At 27.4% G+C, this 22653-nt stretch overlaps 1 protein-coding gene across 1 annotated transcript; it reads right to left on the reverse strand.

Annotated features, from left to right (window-relative positions):
• Positions 1-31: 31 nt before the first annotated feature.
• Positions 32-11367, reverse strand: Taldo (transaldolase). Its single transcript, XM_016053064.4, has 8 exons — positions 10859-11367; positions 9689-9812; positions 8231-8338; positions 5110-5241; positions 4387-4447; positions 2401-2645; positions 1447-1514; positions 32-405 (listed from the first exon to the last, which is right to left on the reverse strand). Exons 1-8 carry the CDS (start codon positions 10920-10922, stop codon positions 248-250), a joined length of 960 nt encoding a protein of 319 aa, XP_015908550.1. The 5' UTR covers positions 10923-11367; the 3' UTR covers positions 32-247.
• Positions 11368-22653: the final 11286 nt, after the last annotated feature.

Below are 22653 nucleotides of genomic sequence, written 5' to 3' on the forward strand. Positions count from 1 at the left end.
TATGTAAGACTAAATCAAGGATACAGACAAAAACTTTCATAGCCAATTTAATGTAGCAAAAATAGAGATTCAAAAATACATAGCAAAATATTCTCAACAAGCCGCTTACTTGAAATCATAGTAAATCATATTTTTTTCCCTCTTGAACTTAAAATGTATACATGGCATAACAGAAGTTCATAACAGGAAAGATCACTAAGGTTTATGGAAAAAAGTTCTTTTTAGTTAAAAAAATGATATGGGAAGATTAAAATTTTGATTTCATCAAATCTTCCAATTTAATAGCATCAGCAGCAAATTTCCTGATTCCGTCAGACAACTTGTCATTGGCCATTGGGTCATCATTGAGTTCCCATCGAAACTTGGCTTCATCATAAGATACTTTTTCAATATCTAAATTTTTTGCTGAAATTAGATATATCAAAATTAGTTTTTACAGCTATAGTTTGGGCAGAATTAAATTTTAAAAACAAAATAGCCAAGAAAACAAATTATTAAAAATTTTGAAAAAGTAACCTTTAAAATTGTTTTTTTTTTTTTTTGAAAATTAGATAGTTTAATATTGCAAGTAAAATATTAAAACTTATTCATTTTTTAACATTTTTTTAATTATCTTGAATAATTGCTTTATATTTAAATTAGACAAAAAAATTTTAAAAAAACCTTAGTATATACTAAAGTGAAACAAATTTTGCTATAGTTTTCCCCCCCTTTTTTACACAGGTTGTCATCCCAGAGGATCGTGTGAAGTATTAAGTATCTGCCACCTGACAAAATGGTGCAAAAATCTTAATTTTTTGATTAATTCAGTTTTTCTATTCGATGGATAGATTCTTTAAAAATTCTTTAAAGAACAAAAATATTTTTTGTAAATTAAAATGTATCAAAATTTTTGTTTTAAAAATTATAACAGGATCATTTTAATTTTGTATTAAAATTATTAAGAACACTAAAATAATCTGTGAAAGATATCCAAATCTGATTAGGTGATGACCTAGCATTTAAAGTGATAAAAATAATCTCAAGCATTTACCATTCTTTCAATCAATCCATACCCGTAAAAAAGATATTTAGGAAAGCAAATATTTTGGATGAATTTATAAACAAAAGTTGCGAAGTAAGTAATAAGTTGAAACTCAAGATTTAATTAAATCCATTATAAAAATTTAATTTTTGGTCAAATGATTTATAATATTCTTTTAAAATACCTAATACAGTTAACATGACTGGTCAGATGATAAGATAAAAACAAAATATATAAAAATAAACAAAAAGACTAACAGAAAACACAATTTAGCTTTAAAAACCAATTAAAATCATGTATTAAGAATTACCCTTCGTTAAATATTACTATTTTAATTAAAATAAAATAAATGTTAATCAATTGGAAGTAATTCCACATAAACTATTATGTAAAATTACTTTCCTATTACATTTTATACTTACCATTTTCAGGATTTAAATATCGCTGAACCTCATTGTTAGAACTTGCTAATTCTTTCAAAAGCTTTGGACTAAAATTGAAAGGTAAAAAATATTTCTAAATAAAGAACTTACTAATATTACAGACAAAATACTGAATTGCAAGTAACATAACTATCTTAAAATTTTAATACATGTATTTTAATAATAACAAACAATACAAAAACAATAATTGAAGCATATATAGGAAGCATGCAATCTAAAAAACTCATTCATTACAAAAGCAGCTGTCATAAGTTATCTCTCAATTCATTGTTGAAACAATGCCCATGAATTTTTTTCATTCACAGAGAAAAATAAATAGTACAATTTGACCAGTTGAAAAGGAAGAGCTTCATCGAAGAACACAGCAGTCAACTAAGACCAAATCTTTACAACAAAATTGTAAAAACTGGCCATGATTGCATAGCAATTAAAGTAGTTTGGATGTTTTGAAGCATAAGGGTGTAAAATGAAAATTCTAATATGCATAAAACATTTTTTATTATAAAAACAATGTTAACATTTTTATCGATAGCTAAAAAAGAACAAATAAAACAATTTTTGTTTCACAAATATAAGGTGAATTTCATATTTTAATCTTAAACTATTTGTTTTCAATTAATGCTAATGTGTTTGGTTTCATATTATATTATCCATAGATTACTCCTTTACTTTTAAAACCATAAAATATTAATCATACAAAAGTTAGAAGGCAGTCTCTGCAATTGATGTAAAACTATAATTACTTAAAAATTTATGTTATTAAAATCTTTTACAAAAATTTGAACGCCAGAAAGTTGTCCAATTAGAAAGAACATGCATTCAAATGTTACAATTATATAGGTAAGATTGGTTTGTAATCATTGATTGGTTTATTACAAAGCAAAATATCTATTTTAAAAAGGAAAAAGTATGTTGTAACATTTTTATTCTCACCTTATTGTGAGCAAGTCACAGCCAGCCAATGCCATGATTTCACCAGTGTTTCTGAATGAGGCACCCATCACAACCGTTTTGTACCCATGTTTCTTGTAGTAATTGTAAATCTTTGTGACACTCTTAACACCAGGATCTTCTCTAGGTTCAAAAGACTTTTGATCTGTGTTGGCAACATACCAGTCTAATATTCGACCCACAAAGGGAGAGATTAGTGTGACGCCTGCCTCAGCACAAGCTACGGCCTAGAAATGATCAGATTTATAATATAATTAGCAATGTTAAAAAATCTAGATAAATCTACAAAATCTGGAAAACTTAAACATTTTTAAAAAGATTTCATTATGACAGTAGTAATTCAGTACAGATTAGATTTCCAGTGAAACCGTAATAATTTAAACCAAGATTTCCAGAAAATAAAATTTTTATGCCAGTTAAGTTTTTATTATTTTTTTTAAATTTTTTTATTATTATTATTTTAAATTACTGGAGAATGAAAACCTTCCTCTTAAGGGTTAGAAAACAAATTTAAAAACAAAAGAAAAAAAAAAGCTGATTTCAAAACATTTTTAGAAGATTGAATGCAACATTCTTAAATATTATATATTTTAAAATTTAAAACATATCTCAATTGGACATGAAATTAAATTTTTAAGAAAATTTGACAGTTATATTAAAAAAAATGCTTTGGATAATGAAGAGTAATATGTACTTTAATAAACAGAAATCCAAAAAATTTTAATTTTCGAATGAAAATACAATCTGAAACTATATATTTTTTTCCCATTTAAGTCAGTTGTATGAAAGAAAGAAAAAGCCGGAGCATACCTTTAAAAAAAAAAAAAAAAAACTAGATTTAATTGAAAATAATCATTGAAATTAATGATTAATTGCAAACCTAATTAGCAAGTGCAAACCTAATTAGCACTCCAATTACACGTGAGCACTAACTTGAAAGGAGAATATGATAACGCAAACGACTTTTTTTAAAACAATAAAATGGCATTAACTAATTAACAACAATTAAAATAATATTTAAGTTAGAACAATAAAAGCTATCAACTAATACATTTCTTATTTTAAGCAAAGCTTTTTCTAGAGTTAGAAATAGCACAATCAGTAATTTTAAAAAACTTAATAAAGTTGGTAAAAATTCCTTTAAATAAGTACACCCTAAAAATGACTTATGATTTAATTCTTTGCTTACAGTTGGTATAAATGGTGAATCAAAATCGCAGGCGTTACCAAGCTAAGCCATGTAAGCAAAACGTAAAATTAATTTTTTAAGTTTTAATTATAAACTATCAAATTGTCCTGATAAAAAATATAATATAAAGACAGTATATGTTAAGTTTTTCATAGTATTAGTATTCATATGAGTATTTCATTCATGTTGAGTATTTCATACCAATCTATTAAAATAAATAACTTTACTTCTAACTATAACTTTACAGATATTAGAAATTAATTTATAGTAGTATGTTATCTAACACTATATTCAATGTCACTTGAATTTATAATGCTTAAGAGATTTCAGTAATACAGTTTATGGAGTGGCCACAAACAGTCAGACAAAAAATTTCCGACTTTTCTAGACTGATTTTAATGAATTTCCCTCATTTTTGTAATTGGTACATAAATTTTAAAATCAGTTTTTTGCTTGTTTTATTTCTATACATAATATACATAACAAAGAACTTATTGTTTCCTTAATGGTTAAAAAAAAAAATTTTAAATTATTGCAAGACCAATTTTTTTAGAATAAATATACGACTTGTAAGTACCTCTCTAACTCAATTGGTTTTCCCTGATTTTGAGGTATATTAATTGAATTACCAGACAGTAATATTATCTACCCCCAGTAATGTTATCTACCTAATGACAATTTCAACTAATTAACAATGTTTTTAAAGCAAATTGGTGGAAATTTGCTAAATGAGTTTTATGAAATCTGAAACCACAAAAAGTAATTTCACTAAAACTTACCTGTGCAAAGTTAAACAGAAGAGTCATATTGCAATGAATTTGATATTGCTCTTCTAAAACTCTAAAACAACATAAAATATTTAAATACCATTAAATAAAATCTATAGACATGAAACAGTATTTAGTATGTAGGCATAATTCCAGTATTTTAAAAATATAATTCTAACTTTTGGTAAGAAATATTCTGATAATTATTATATCTAATCTTATTCATATTTAATTTCCAAACAAAAATTTGCAATGCAAGCATACAAACTTTAGTTGGTTTACAATATTGTTAACTTATTTACTTAATTTCTAAAAAAAATAAAATAAAAAAATATGTCAAATTTCTAGATTTTTTTTTCTAGATATCTCTTTATCAAGAGCTAAGTATAAATTTTAACAAATTAAAAAATCCCTTGTGATATTTCTAAACAAATTCTTTAAGCTGTTAAAGTGAAAAGTTAAAATAACTACTAAGCATAAAGTCATTAAATTTTCAAGCTAAATACTTATCTTTTGTTTGTATTTTTTAAAACTTTAGTTTAAAATAAATAATCAATTGAATGTTTTACAAAAAAAAAATTCATGAATTTTTATACTAGCAAGTATACTGTAAATTCCTTAAATATGTAATCACATCAACACTTTAATTGTTAAATATTTTTCATAAAACTTTCATTTAATTTTCAAAAGAAAAATATTTTATAAAGTCTGCTTTTATATTATGTTTAAACTTACTTTGCTGCTTGAATGCCCTCCCATGTAGAAGCTAACTTAATAAGAATTCTGTCTTTGTGAATTCCTTCTTCTTCATACAGTTGAATCAGCTTGCGAGCTTTTTCAATGGAGCCTTCCTTGTCAAAAGACAGCCTAACAATAAACAAAATCACATTTGAAAACACAATTATGTTAAAAATAAGAAGAAAAAAACTTAATAATTGTTGAATGTGATACAAAAGAAAAAGTATCGTTAATAAGGCATAACATACAATGTTCAATCAGAAATGCTATAAAATTAAACTATAATAATATAAAGTAAAAAACAACTTTTAATATAAAACAATGTTCTATAATTTAGTGAAATTTTTTTAACCATTTTGGTAGAGAGTATTTTTTTTTTTTAGTTAAATTTAATATATCAATGGGAATTTTTTAGGTTCAATTTCAATTTTTTGCTGGGGGGGGGGGGATATCCTTATAACTTTTTTAATGATTAGTATTATTTCCAGTCAAGTTCATGCCATACTTTTTCACAGGTAGAAGAGAAAAGGACTAGAAAATCAGACTGGGGCGGAAAAAGCAAAGCAAAATAAAACGTTGAAAAACAATAGGAAAAAAACATTGTGACAAAACTGAATTTGAATAGATTAGATTAAATATTATTCTAAAATTAACATAAAAGGATTAGTTTGAAGTTTGCAGAAAGGAACTTTTCACATTTTATGCTCTTAAATATTTTTAATTCATATTCTAATATGAGCTTTAACTGCTAATATGCAGTTAAATTGTTGTTACTATGCAGTTAACTGAGCTTTAACTGTTGTATATGCAGTTAAAAAAGATACTTGCGATGTGATTTATTATTGTTATAGGATCGACTTACAATCCATCAGTGTTTTCAAGGAGATCTAGAACTAAGCCAAACATGTATTAAAATTAATTCAGATAAATATTTTTTAGGAGCTGATAGTAGGAAATATGATATTATTGTGATAAAAAGTATAATGTAAGTTTAGTGAGTAATCTGAGAGTGATCACTGCAGAATTTTCAAAAAAATAATGTAAATTTTTTTTTTTTTAAATAGAGTTAAAAAAATATTAAAAAAAATGAACAAAACATATATAATGTAGCATAAACATACATATGATCATTTTGGTACAATAATAAAGATTAAAAACATGTTGATGTGATATTTGTGTCATTATGTCCATGTAACAAGCGTGTTATGTTATTTGTGGCATTTGTGCTTGTTATTTTAGCTTTATTCACATGCAGGACAGAGTGAATAATTTCTCTATTTGGACAAGTAGTTTGTCTTAAATTTATTTTAAATGAGGTAACCAATAGTTAAAGTATAAATCAAAGGTTTCTACATATTTTTGTTCTTCAGAAAAATAAGGTTTTGGTGCAATACTTTAAAAATTTTGTTTAATGGGAATTAGTAAAATTGGTTCAAAGAAATAACTTGAACATTACACGTAATATATAACAGGTCATTGCAGTATGGAAAATAATCTAAACACAGAATTATTAGGTATATCAGAATTAAAAGTTGAGATGTCTATCTAATTTTATATGGGGATGTCTATTGAAACTATGTATATGGGTTATATTCTCAATTTGTAAAACTTATGAGTTCTTCAGCAATTTCTCATTAAAATATTTATTTCCATTATAAAATATGTTTTGTTTTAAATACTAACAAAGAGTAAAATATAAGGATCAGATGCATTTTGTATTTAAATTATGTTTTCAAAAAAATAAAATATAGGTAAATTATCATCACTGTGCCTTGTCCCTTTCCTCCTCAACACACATTACTGAACTTTTTAAATAATTCACTATACATATTATAAAAGTGTTACAGAGATAAATGCATACATATTCTTAAATAGTATATAACTGTCTACATGAATATGTATAATCAGTATTTTTAGAATAATTTGTATAGTTAGTTCTACACAATTTGAATATGTTCTCAACTTTTGTTAATTACTGCCCCAAGTATGAAAAGTGCCAAAAACACTAAAAATGGTTCTAATTGAATAAAATATAACTTCCAGGTTACAAAGAACATCCTTCTCTATAAAACAGTAAAATTTAATTGCAGTACTATTTTTTTTAAAGTCAATCAATGTAATTTCACCTTAAAAAATTTGACTTTTCAAACATAATTACTGTGTTTGAAATTATGCAAAATAAAATGTAATTACTGTATTAGTAATGAGGCAAAATTAAAAAACATAAATCATTATTTCCTAATAATTAGGAAAAGGGTACACTTAAACTACACTTCTCGCTTCAAACTTCAAAGGTAGTGTATAAAACAAATTTTAAATAAATGATTGAAAAATTATGTTTGTGATAAGCAAAAATTTTCAAAATAATTTACCAAAACCTCAATCAAAACAATTGAATTTCGAAAAGCAAAAAATAAAATAGCCACAACTTTCTAGTACTAAAACTCATTAAGTAGATTGGCAAGCTAAGTATTTATACTATAAAATCGGTCCCTTTACACAATAAACAGGTGCATTAATAGCTGTGTTAATAACAAGCAATAAATGAAGAGTTAAATTTACATATGAATGATTTTTGAATAAAAAACAGAACAAAATTATTAATGTTAAAGTTAACTTAATATGTAACAAGCATTTTGTCTGTAAATTATAACTGATCTCCAGTCTGTTTATCAAGAGAACTCCTCTTGCCATAGAATCATACAATTGCAGGATAAATTTAATATCAAGTAATCTTACCATCATTTTTTTGCATTTTGATATTTTGAAAAAACAATTTACACATTCTAAACTTCATGATTTACTCAAGTTGATCTAAACTTACTTTTTCAATATTTTAAATTATTTAGGTTGGTAAAAAAGAATTTGCCATAAAGGATTTCTCTGGCAATGTAGCTTCCTCTTGACTCTCAAAAGTCTGGTATAAAAGTATGTTTTAATGAATAGAAATAGCTATCTTAATTCTAAAAATTTTAAACATATACACTGCAAAACAAAAAATTACAAAACACTCATATCTAAATTTACATTAAATTTGATATGTGCAAATAATATTTTACAAACAAAATTTAAAATTACATGAATAAAATATATAAATAAATAATAGTAACTAACTTACCTAGCATCTACTTCTGTAGAAACACGACCTGGAATTATTCTAAGTATTTCGCACCCAAACAAGACAAATAATTTATCCATGGCAGATGAGAGCTGTTCATTTTCAGTTCTGTACAAAGAAATTGTATAAGTAAATAATTATATAAGCTGAAAACAGTGTTAGGGGATGTATAAAACACAAGTATAAAGTTTCTTTGCTAATACTACATTAATTAGATACAAGATTGTAAAATAGAAAAAAAAAAGATAAAAAGTAAATAAAAATTCTAAAATAACAACTGCAAAGAATTAGATTTTAAAAAAATATAACACAATATAGTCTTCAGTTTTCAAATAATTGATAACAATAGCATGGGTGCAAGTTGGAAAAAAGGCCAAGACTGAAAATTTTTTGACTGAAATACTTAACATACACAATACCCCCTCGACATATGCAAACAATCTAAGAAAGCTTTACCATAACACATCAAGTTTAAGTACTGTACAAAAAATATTTATTCATCTGTCTTTTGATAAAATAACAACAGGACATAAGAAAGTAGACCAATAACGTAGAGCTAAAAAATATTTTTAGGGACAGAGAAAAAAAAATTCTGATTTCCGTCTTCGAGTCAGTCTTGTTTCCGTCTTACTTCCGTTCGCGGACATTTTTGAAAGACGGAAGACTTGCACCCATGAACAATAGGGAGCAAATGTTTTGTTGCATTTATAACAATATTTGATATTGCCTAATTCGGATGTGGGGATTTCATATATGAAATAAGTTTTTCTTCAAAAGCTATAGATTTTTTTAAGAATGACATTTTTAACATATTTTTCGCTGAAATGTAAGAGTTTAAAAACATTATATATGTGGTTGAAGTAAATATTCCGATAAACTTCAAAGGGGGGAGTTAGTTAAAGTTCTTCATCAGGATAGAAACTGCACAAAAATCCATGTTTGAAAATGTCGCTGTACATAGCTACTTGTGATTCCCTATATTACAAACTATTCATACAAAGAAACAGTTCATAATAGGGAAGCGTCCCTAACGACAAATGATGACACATCGGGCAGAAATTCCTATGCAATTTCAATCTCGATGATGTGCCCTAACTTTCCTAACAGTTTGTCGCAAAGTTTACGCGATCCCTTGAAATATATAACATCTTTAAACTTGAACATTTAAACAAATAGTAGACTGAAAGTGTTATTAAATAAATAAAAAAATTATTCCTGGAAAAGATAAACTGATTGCAGATTTGAAATCAGAGATACTTTGTATCTCTGATTTCAACTTTAACATCTAGTATCTAACATCTGTAAAAAATCTCTTGCAACAGAAAAGAAATTGCTTCCTGTGTAATTAATGGCGAAGGTTAAGTTTTTCTTTTAAAAAACATTATATAAAAAAAACTGTTTTATAACAATACATTGCTTTAAATGAGCTCAATAAATTAAAATTATAAAAATTCATACTTTCCATGTGCTTTTCCATATTCAACAGCTTTTTTAATCAAACTCTGATATTGTTCTAATTTAGCAGCAGCTAATATCAATGATGGATTTGTTGTGGCATCTGTTGGTTTATATTCTTTCATAGCTGAAAAAAAACTTCATACATGTAAAATTCCTGACAAAAAACTTTTGCAACATTAGAATTTTAAAAACTAAAAAAAAAAAATATTAGAAATTTTTTCTACAATTCTAATATATTATCTAAGAATGTGTTATCATAGAAAAAAGTAAATGTAAAGTCTAGGTAATTTTCAAAATAGAAAGGCATTTAAATTTTCGGAAATAAAAATAAATATATGAATTACTAATTATTTCAAGTTCTATTTAACTTTTATAGCTGTAAAATAATTTATATATAAGCATCAAATTTTTTACAAACAATTTAAATAGTTTAATTAAAGCTACTAAACCAGTAATTTTTAACAACATTTAAACAATAAAAAAAGTTATAAAAAATCATGCTTAAATTAAACACTTTTAAATCAAATATGTTATGAGTACAATAGCACATATGAGAAAAAAGTGGGTTTGAATCTATATAATTCCTCATTTTATTAATTTACCATTATTTTTCGTTTCATATTGTATCTTCCAATTAACAAATAATTATTTTTAGTAGAATTTAATTTAAAAATGCACCGTTTACAAGCAGTATTTGTAAACATTAAATAATAATAATTTTAATAACAGTAAAAAGCAAATTAAAAATTTTAATTTATTGGCTTGACAGGGATGCTCTTGACTTATCTTGCAGGAGCCAAGGTAAGCGTTTCTTATTTTTGTGACAAAATTCTATAGTAAGATAAGAATTTCATTTTTATAGGATAAATTGCAACTTTAAGACAATATATATCCATTATTATATTAAGATTTGATATCCATTAACATTGAAGATAAACAGATATGATGACAATGAAAACATTTAATTTGTTAAATGTTATTGGGTATTCAGCAATCAGTTTGGAACAGGGATTCAAGAGTATGTCACATTTTGCGGGATCATTCTTTTTTGATTTGACAAAAAAGGATCTGTTAAAATGTAGGAAAATATAAACATCAAAAATCAAAGCATATGTATTTAATACAAAATAACAAACTGGGATTTTAAGAATTCTACAACATTGATTTTACCATCGAATTCACCGGTATCAGCAACAACAATGGTCATTTTTTTCAATTGATCCAACGAATTCATCTTTTTGGAGATATGTATAAGGAACGAAATAAAATTCTTTCAAACTTGCAGAATTTCACTTTGATCAGTAGCGATGCAAATAAAAAATGAAAGAACGATATCGAATTCACTTTCCTCGTGCGAGACTCAAATTGCGTCACTCAACTCAATATCACGGATAGGCTCATTGATTAGCTCGAATGTGCTTTCCAATATACAGTGCTAACAGTAAAGTTGAAAAAGTTCGTTCGTAAAATTATAAAAAGTTTAATCGTTCGAAAGAAAAGATCAAACTGAAAAGTTTAAAAGGTTTTGGTAATGTTCTTAAAAAACTTTTTTTTAATACTCACTAACGCCATCTATGATATAAATTCTCATTTTTGATCCCTCAAGAAAAATGTGGCATTTTTTTTCCACTGATAGAATTTGAAAATGAATTCATGTCATGTTTCTTATAAATAAAATGAATTATTTTTACATTTTCTTTTAAAAAGTGAGTACATAACTAATGTCACAAGATTTTGAGATTTTATACCATCATAATGTAATTATTAATTTATTAGTTTAACAAAATTATTAATTTATTATTTCTTTATATTTAAATGATAACATTTTTTATACGACAAGACATCATCCCACCTCTAAATTTTTCCACATTTCAAAAATTTTGTCCACGTGTCTCAAGGGAAGTCTAAAGGTGCATTTGCACCCCACCCAATCAATTAAAACTTAAATTTTGCTTTTAACTGATATTATCTTTTTATTTTACTTTAAGTAATAACACAAAATGCTGGTTATTTACGCATTATATTTAATAGACAGATAGGATGATTTATAAATTGGGCTCCCTCAAGTATAAATGATTGTATGGTAGTGAGTTTTTCTTATAAAAGCTTTAACTTTTTAAAGAATTTAATATAAATAAATTTTTTTTATGGCGATATTTGTTAAATTACGGGTTTGTGATTGTATGATGCAGCAACGCTACTCCAGCCGCCATGGCTTACAAGGGAAACTAGGGAAGTGTGACTCGCCAATTTTGAAATAAACTAGTGGGATGTATGTCTTATGAGGAATAATTTTCGAGGGCAACATTCGTTTCGGCCCATAGAAGGTCCTGTGAGAGATAAAAAATAATTCAATATATAGAAAAATCGGTATTCTATTACTTCAATGCAGACTATTAGTTATTGTAATTGTCTCATACTCCAATTAATTTTGTGGTACTTTCACGTACTATATAATGCATATTTATTGTAAAAATTGATTTCGAAAATTTTATATATCTGTAGTTTTTCAGAAGAACCTGTTAGGTTAATTTTTAAAAAAAATTTGACATCAAATTTTTAAAAATTTTATCAAATTTTTTAAATTTTTTATCTTTTACAGGATCTTTTATGGGCCGAAACGAATGTTAATTAATTTATTAATTAGCAAATTAATTAATTATCCAATTAATTACAAATTAATTGGATTATGAGACAATTACAATAACTAATAGTCTGCATTGAAGTAATAGAATACCGATTTTTCTATATATTGAATTATTTTTTATCTCTCACAGGACCTTCTATGGGCCGAAACGAATGTTGCCCCCGAAAATTATTCCTCATAAGGCATACATCCCACTAGTTTATTTCAAAATTGGCGAGTCACACTTCCCTAGTTTCCCTTGTTAGCCATAGGTGCTCACTGGGTGTAAATTTGTAAGACTATAATTATTGGATATTAATATTATTAAAAAAAATTAAATAAGTAATTTTTCTTTTATCTTAAAACAAAAATATTTCCATTACCTTAAATAAAATGAAATTTTTTAAAAAATGGAAAAAAAGAGCCAATGTTAAATGAAAAAAGCTATCTTATTTTGAAAGACCAAACTTATGGACGAATACATTCCAGAAAATGGGTGCATTACCGAAGTCTTAATTAGTAATCAACGACCCCTTTTACCCTTTTGAAAAATAGACCACCTTCTATTCACTTCACCTGCTTTTTCAACCAGCTGCAATTTAACAGCCCCCAGGAGTTAGTACATGGAACAAAAATACCAAAATAGCTTCTTAAAGCAGACGATTATTAAGTCAATAATTTAAAATCTCTTTCTCTTTTTAAAAGTGACCTTTTATTTTTGATGAGCACATTAGAATGCGCCAAACTAAGTAAAAAATAAAAATAATAATAACGGGAAAAGATATAAATAAAAAAAAATTACAATAGTGGATGTAATAATCTTAATTTTTATTCAACTACTAAAAAAAAAAATTTAATTATGCAATCAGCTGTGAAAAATTGACATTTCGGCAAAATATTTGGGAGACATGCGCCCCCTTCCCAACGATACGCCTATAATGATTAGGAAAATTTTTATTTACATGAGCCAGTTTGATATTCTAAAATTTCTAAACCAACCAATTCTTATGAATTTGTTCTTTTAACCTTCCACTTTTTATGCCTTTCTCAACAGCAAATACTTAATATAAAAAATACCGATAAATTTTCAATTGTTTGTAATTTTGTTAAATTTTTTTTTTGCTTTATTATTTTTTTCTAAGAAATAAAGTAAAACGAGAATTACTGAGAAAATATGTTTCGTTATATTGATCATCAAGAAAAATCATTAAAATCATTTAAATATCATCAAGGTATCCTGAGTGTATACATGCTCATTCGATAGTGTGGTGCAAGTGATAAATAATTATTATTTGGAATGGCTTGTTTAAATATTAGCAATACATAATTCTTAGTTCCGCAGTGGACTGATAGAAAAGACGCGGCGAATCTCAGTAGAACACCGAGCGTCAATGGCTGTGGCCAGTAAGTGGGTGGGTGACCACTTTGATTTCCCTGACTTTGGCCGAGGGTGTACAGTATCGGTCCTCATTAAACTGTTCTACCACAAAGTGCTCGACTTCGCGCCAGGTCGTCGGGCTACCAAAGCGGGGCAACCATTCCCTCTGCAGAGGATCAAAATTGTGATGGCGTGTCTTCGAAACATTCTCATATATGTTTCCCAGACCGTCACCAATAGCCCAATGTGCAATTCCAGAACGACGTAAATGATCGAAGTACCTATATTAGGGGCATTCTAATTATGTTCATTAACAGACCGGTAAAGATTTGCACCAATCATATTAGAAAAATTGTTTGCTTTTGAACCTTGTTTCTTTACTAAACTGACATAAAAAATTGTTGCCTGAAATCGCTACAATAAAATACCGTTGCCTTTTTCTTTCTTTTTTTTTTTTCTTTTTTGTAACGCACTATTTACTACACTATTTTTTTTTTTTTTTTTTAGAAAAAGTTGCACTCTACACTACGAACTACGAAAAAAAAATAGCAACAGCAGTAGTTCCATTACTAGTAGAGCACTGCTTCCAACCATTGCGTAAATTTTCATAACTAAATCTTTAAATAAAGCAAAATAGCGAGAATAAAGTCCAAATAAAGGTACAGAAGCGGAATATATACTTTATTTGTGCTATATTCCCGTTCTATTGCTTTATTCAAACGTAGCTATTCTATCCTCATTTGAGTTAATATTTAAACTATCACTTATATCGAAAAATATCAAAGTTGGTTCTCTACGTAATTTTTTTTTACCAAAAATTGCACGTTCGCTATTTGAGTCAAGTACCACTGACATAAATTATTTTTTTATTTACACTTTGTTAAGGCAAATATATATAAAAAGGACTAGGGAATTTTTTTTTCTTCATTTATTTTCCTTGCAATTCACTTTTTTTTTTCTAGCCAGCTTATCACTTGTTGTGAAGTGATTAAAAGATCAAATATTGAATTGTTTCGATCAGAGTCATTAGAAAAGGGGGGAGTCATTGTTCGTGACTCGAACGTCACGAAGAGATAAGTCACGGCCACAATCGAAGTAAACGCATCAGATAAGTTTAAATTTGTGAGAAGGGATATTGCGAATTTAAATAGTCCCTGTGACCTTTAGGCAGAAATATGAAAATCTGCTCAGAGTGTATTTGAACGCCTATTCCGTTTTTAAAATGAGACAACTTTAACTTAAATTTTCATACTGTTTACATTTTAACAATATATTCCCTCGCACCTGATCTTTTCTCATTATTTTATAAACGGCTATATTTGCTGATTAAACTCAAGTTCGAAATCTGAACTTCTAGAGCGGTATAATTTTTCCACGAGCCAATGAACATAATGATTGTGAAATCTCAGATTGATTAATGTACATTATGTCAAATGTACATTAGGTGTCGCTAATTAATATTTAAGCGAGGAATAAACTAGAAAGCTATCGAAAACTGTCGAATCACTATTCAAGAAGGCGGATTATAGAATATCAAAACCACTTTGAATGCTTCATAAAACTTGGAAGTGTTTCTAGTGATCGCCGTTTGACTCCTTGCGGTTGATCAAATAGATTTGATATTCGGACTATAAATAGAATGTTGCCTATCAAATAGATTTTGATGTTTTTCGTCTCACCTTCCTTAGTAGTAGTTTGTCAGATTTCAATTGGGTATAATATGAAAAAAACACAACTACTTCGATTTAGTAGGAACAACATATGACGCAATGCTAAACGAATGGAATTTAGTTGCTGTTTATTTAGTTATTGTTATTAGTAGTTGTTGTTATTTGTTTTAGTTGTTGTTGTTTATTTAGTTGTATTTAGTTTCAATAACTTTTCTTTATAATGCAATAAAATCTGGCGAGCAGCTATTTAAACGATCGAACACTTCGTTTGTTTATTTGTGGCTTGAAGTTAGGCTCGCAGAAAATGCCGTTCATGGGTTAAATTTAGTAGGAACAACACAACCTGTGACGTAGGCTATATTATACCCAATTGCGCTTTTTTTTCATTGTAGATATTTGACTTCATTTTTGACGAAGATTTTAAAAAAATATATATTGAGAGCTGGCAATACGAAACATCCTGTATGGAAAGTCAATTTTTGACTCCTTAAAACACTTTAAATGTTCGAGTTTCCTTTAGCCTCGTGCTTTTTTGCATAACAATGCAACAAGAAGCACAACGAATATTTTATAAACTATAATAAAGGGTATAAAAAGCCCACTGATGTATGTATGCTTCTAAAAATAATTATTCTTTATCAGGAAGAAAAATAAATAATTAAAAGGAAAAGTTACAACCCAATTCTACCTGATTTAGACAAGAACTTTCTTGTTGAAATTACAATAATCAAAATTTTTATTTAAAAAATATAGGTGTGTGAATAAAAGAAATGCATCAGCTTTAGAACTTTTAAGTTTTTATTACATAAAGATACGGTTTTTCTTCACGTAGTGTAAAAAATTAAATAATAAACGAAAATAGGATTTTATGAAAACGATAGGTGTGTGAATAAAAAAAAAATGCATCAGCTTTAAGAACTTTTAAGTTTTTATTACATAAAGATACGGTTTTTCTTCACGTAGTGTAAAAAATTAAATAATAAACGAAAATAGGATTTTATGAAAACGATAGGTGTGTGAATAAAAAAAAATGCATCAGCTTTAGAACTTTTAAGTTTTTATTACATAAAGATACGGTTTTTCTTCACGTAGTGTAAAAAATTAAATAATAAACGAAAATAGGATTTTATGAAAAAGATAAATAATAGATATGACGTTCTAAAAGGAAACCAAAAGAAATCGTCGATTTTGACGTCCTGTCTTTTACCTTGAAGTGCGTTTTCATGAACTTCCTTGTCAGTCTACCACCGCCATGCAAATACACAAGCAAACGAAATATACACTGTAATAAAGTGCGGCAATAACTTTATTTTTGGGAGATGGGCGCAGTTAAATATCTCCGCCTCCTCCTTCATACTTCGTTAATATGAGTATACAGTGTTAATATGAATATAATATACAGTGTTAATTGAAAATAATCTTGTTTCAAATTTCTTTTGACATGCTAACAATACTAAAATGGGCGGGTGCCATTTAGGTAAGGGCCAGTGGCAGGAAATCAGTAAGCCAACAGCCACAGGTATCCAATAACTACGTACACTAAAACTTTAAATCTATTTTTTTCTATTTTATGATGAAATTTAACTTTTTCTCAAGTAAATATTTGCATAAAAAGGAATTTAAAGTATGGATTTAGGCTTTTATAAATTTATTATACCACATTTATAAAATTACTCCGCTTTTGCTTATTATTCTCTATTCTCACCAACCCCAGTGATTGCTTCCAACTAATCATTGCTTTTTTTTTTTTTTGAATCAATATTTTTCGAAAATAAATAAAATAAAAATCAATTTGTTCATAAAATATGTAATTACTGGCATCCATTGGCTATCAGCTTGGTCACTTGGTCTCTTTATTTATAAAGAGTTCTTTTTTAAAGTTAATTTCCTTATTAATTTCATTTTTATTCATTTTCTCTTTAAGGTCGCGCTGATGTTTTGGAAAGCAGTGAAGAGTTGTTCTTAATTATTAAAAATAGCAAATCCATCAATTTTTAAAAATATGATTTATTTTAAAGTTCATTTTATCTGCAAAATTATTTTTTAACCCTTTGCGATTTTTGATTACTCGAAAAAAAATTTTGCTTGTTGAACGAACAATACCGTATAATTTAAAAGAAAAGTATACTTTAAGAAAAAGAAAAGAAAAGCGTCATCACGCTTAAATGCAATTTATAATATATTATTTAATATTTTCTAATCGATCTCTAAAGACTATCGATTGATTAATATTATTTTATACCATGAGATTAGAATGATATTTCACCGTGATGTTTCAAATCAGACATACTACTAGTACAGCAAAAAATCAAAACAAAACAAAAAAATCTATTCAGGGCTGAGAGAAGACGCACGTTCGCAAAGGGTTAATTATAAATGACGCCACTGGAAAACAAGAACAATCGCACCCCCTCTGCCTAAACAGGTATACGCCACAACAACAAGAAGACAAAAATATAAATAGTAAAAATGCAAATATGATTTTTTTTTCTAAAAAAAGACAGTTTAAAGAAATAAATACATAGTTCATCGAAATGTTTTGAGACGTCAAAATGTGCTAAAAAAACTTTTAAAGGGGACTCTTAAAGAGGAAATTTCTTAATTTCTCCTTTTTTCAATTCTCAAATACTCTGAAAGTACTTTGTCTGTCTCATTTAGTTAAATTATATTTTAGTAGGATACTGTTCTCAATGTTCAAGCGTGTATATTGACAAGCTGTGTAAAACGATTTTTTAAAAAGAAAGTTAGAAAAAAAAAACGATGTTTTTAAATTTCTTAGTGGTATTTCTTCTTAATAAGTTAATCATTCTGAGTTAATCAGCCTTAGATGACTGAGTATTTTATCTACTCAACAGAAAGATAAATTATTACAAATCTCTCAAATCGCATCGGCTGGTTTCTTGTGAAACACGCTCTAGTAGTAACGGGGTGGCGAACCGGTTACACTCTAATTAGAAGAAAAAACCTTCACCTTATTGAAGTCTGACTCACAGAACAGAATTGCTGACACATAAAGAAAAAAAAAGATAATAAAAAAATTCTATAAAGGAAAAACCCAAAAGACCCAAACGTTGATTTTTTATTTCTTTAACACCTTATTATTAACCAACTAATGCCTCTGTTGAAATTCTTCAACATTATTTTGCGTTTTAATATCAATTAAATGCCATGAAAATAACAGAAAAATTACGAATAAGAATCCGTTCGGCTTAACTTTGTGTTTCAATAGGGGAAAAAAATTCTAACATTTTTAAATTTAGAATTGCGAGATAGAATATATTGAGACGAAAATTCTTCTCTGATTTCATCGCTCCGAAACTGTGATAGGTATATCACCAACCGGTAGACTGGGCTCACACCAAAAAATTGAAACAATCGTTTACTAAAAAAGTTTTCAAGCTCGGGCGATCTAGTTCGGACTCATGGAATTTTTATAAACTGTTTAATTGGGTATACTATAGCCTACGTCACAGGTTGTGTTATTCCTACTAAATTTAACCCATGAACGGCACTTTCTGCGAGCCTAACTTCAAGCCACAAATAAACAAACGAAGTGTTTGATCGTTTAAATAGCTACTCGCCAGATTTTATTGCATTATAAAGAAAAGTAATTGATATTCGATTTTTGATTAATAATTGATTTATGTGGATAGTGGCATTTATGTGGATAGTGGCATAGAATTTAGCATTGCGTCATGGTAAATGTTATTTCTACTAAGTGGAAGTAGTAGTGTTTTTTTTTATATTATACCCAATTGTTTTTAAGCAAACGTTTGGTACAGTTATTAAGTATAAAACATGTACAATTTATTAATTAATAGTTTTAATGGCTCAAGTATTCCTATGCAGAGCAGAATATATATCTCAAGCAGAATCTTGCTATAAGTATTCCTATGTATCTCGGCCATCGTGTGGACCACGAAAAGTGAGCCCTTATTCATCTTCCTCACGTGCTTGGGCTCTTCTCCAGAAAGATTTCTTGGACATGGACTCCTGCTTTTTTATATTTAACGTTTTTATACATTTCCTAACCATTTTAAAACTTTATAAATATGTATATAAAAATCTGCTAGGTTTAATTATTAAATACATAATAAAATTATTAATATACATTAAAAATATTATGTAGTATAATATTCTATAATAGAAATCTGTTCAGTTATGCTGCCGCAGTAATAAGGTGTTAACCATGCATCCTTTCAAGTTGAATCATAGAATTAAGAATTATGTAACTAAGTTTAACATCCGCAATAATATGGCTCTATTTCGTACCATATTAAGGTAACAGAAAATGTAAACGTTACTATTAACGAACACGATTGGGAATTTCATTGTATTTCTTGATCTATAAATAAATTATCTCAATAATAATTTGGTCTTTATCTAACTCAATAAATCTCGGACTCGAAGGCCGAGTGGGCTTGTGCACAAGGCATCAGCCTGTCGCCCGTGTCAGATGGGAGCACCCATAACTCGAGTACCTGCGACAGTTTATAAAAACACACTTTAAAAAAAAGTCTAAAAAAAAATGATTCTATATGACATCAATCATTGAAGTCATTATTGATTTGTTTATTTTTCTGTCCTACACCAACCATTAATTTCGGATATATATTCGTAATTTTTTTAAATTTTTTTATTCACCAATCAAACGAGAATTGAGAAAACATTACTTACTGTAAAACATAATAAAACAAAATTAAAAGTAAAGCAGCGGTTTCTTCAATTCTTTTTGAAACAAGCATTAAAAAGATCACGCACATTGAATACGAAAAGAATTTTAAAAGTAACAAAGTAACACTTATTCTGCGTAATTTTTTATTTTCCCATCCCAAAAAAGACCAGCAGATGGGTGTAACCAAAACTGATCACTTTTTAAATAGTAACTGATTTTATTGCATTTTATTTTCGAGACGGACAACGCCCTCATTTGAATTTTGTATCAATTCAGACAGGTGTATCAAAAGGCCAATGTAGTAAAATAAAAAAGTCAGATATCTAAATAACATTATCAGAATATGCGAGGAAATAAATCTTACGTTCTCCGACAATACAATTCATCTGTCAGTTTTATAAAGATATCATTTTTATATTTACTTCTCCCAGAGTACTGATTAATAATAAATAAAAAATATTTATTTTCACCCTTTTTTTCTTTAAGGATTGTTTGACAGATTTATAGATAACAATGTATATTTAACTTAAAACCTGCTGAAATTTTTATATCTAATATGAGGCATTTAATCGAATCTCAATATAAAACTGGAATATCGAATCGATGTATCAGATTTGGATTGCATTTTTCTCTCCTTATAATTTTAATCTTTCCTCATAATTTTAATATAAAAGTCTACTAAACCGGACTTAATCGTAACGATTTCCCGAGAAGTATTGTCCTCTTTTGCCAAACACTCTGAACCATGAAGGTAGCGGGTTCGAATCCCGTAAACTTGGATGTATTTTTGTGTTATTCTCCTCTAATATGCGTTATCTGTACTTTAAAAAGTGTTTTTAAGCCTTTCTTCATATTGAGCTTACAGGCCTGCATATGCATGAGAATAAAGAAGTGAATCAAAACGATTTCCCAATCTTCATTAAACTCTAATTTAAGTAGAAAAAAGTCCCGCGGTGAACTGATCGTTAAGACACGGTTCCCATCAAATCACCGAAGTCAAGTATCACTGGCTGCGGTCAGTGTGCGGGTGGGTGACCACTTGGATCAGTCTGCGTAGGGACCGAGGGTGTGCGGTATTGGTCCTCGTTAAACTGTGCTGCCGTAAGCGTATTGACAAAACATACCGTAGATTGTAAACGTGGCGATTGCAGGTGGAGTTGGCGATGGATTACGCGTAAATGTGGTGGGAGAACGAAATTACATTAACCTAAGCAGTGTAATTCGATATTTTCTTCTTCTCCTCGACTAGCCATTATGAATAAAAATAACTCATTAATTCCTTTTAGCAGAGAAAATAAAAAAGAAAATAACACCTTTTTATTGTCAGGATCACTTTACAAATACACTGTATTCATATTTTATTAAGCGCTATAATTTATATTTTATAAAACGATCTAGTTTTTTGATAAAACAGATTCAATTTTTTAATTTTTTTTACAAGAATTGTGTTTGCGAAGAAATAAAAATAATTTATTAATGAACCAATCACAAAAAATAACGTAACATTTTAATACTATGTTTTATTGAAACGCTATTTTGAAGAATTAATTCTATTTAACTTTTATTATAAGAAAACATAACCTGTTTTATTTTAGTGATATTTTCTATGAAATCAATATTCTCTATAAAAGAATAATGTAAGCTTTTTTATAAAGATTATTTTTTTAGAAATTAACAAAGACATATTATTTACTAGAAAAAAAATAGAGTATTCAAAAATGTTATCACGCTTTAAAGTAATAGTTTCTTGTAAACGAATAATCAATATTTTTAAAATAAAGTTTGAAAGCGTTTGTTTCATTACTAGAAGCATTCATTATAAAAAAAATATATATTAAATTACTTTTTTGCATAATTTTATGAAATAACTTTTTTTTGGAATGAGATGAGATTTTAAACTTTGTGAAAAATTGATTCAATTCCTTAATATATATAAAAGTCGGTAAATACTTCATTCATTATGGAGGTCATAGATAACTTGATACCTTTTCAATATAAGAATAATAAATGCAATTAATAGAAAATGCACAATTTTAAAAATATATTTTATTTACACGCATTGCGTACAGGTTATAATGCAACTATCATACGTAACATAAATTTATAGATTCCTAAATACTGTTATATGAGTTTGGTAATTAAAAATATAATTAAAAAATAACATAATTAAAAAATAACATAATTAAAAAATAACATAATTAAAAAAAATTTCAACGTTCAATTAAAAACTTCCTGTTGTCATATATTAATAATAATTATAATTTTTAGCAACTTTTTTGGGCACAAATTTTTAATTCTCGAACTTAATACTATCCTTTATATGAAAATATCAGAAAATTTATAAAAGAAAAACTATATTTTAAAATTGAGACATTGGCGACAACAGAGGTTAGATGTATATGCTGAGTTTAAATAAATTACATGTTATAAAACTCACATTTAAGATTTAGATCAATTTATTATCAGGTCATAAGAGTGTTTTTTAATAAATAAATGTAGTGATTGTTTGATTTACAATTGTAAGGTCCTGGGTGTTTAACGTTAAGTTATACATTTCTTTAGAAATAATATTTGAAATATGCAAAGCAGGGCGGCATTCATTTCAACTTAAAAATC

The sequence above is a fragment of the Parasteatoda tepidariorum genome, chromosome 1 (assembly GCF_982258835.1).
Source record: "Parasteatoda tepidariorum strain Cologne lab strain chromosome 1, Ptep-v5.0, whole genome shotgun sequence".
Classification (NCBI taxonomy): Eukaryota; Metazoa; Arthropoda; class Arachnida; order Araneae; family Theridiidae; genus Parasteatoda; species Parasteatoda tepidariorum.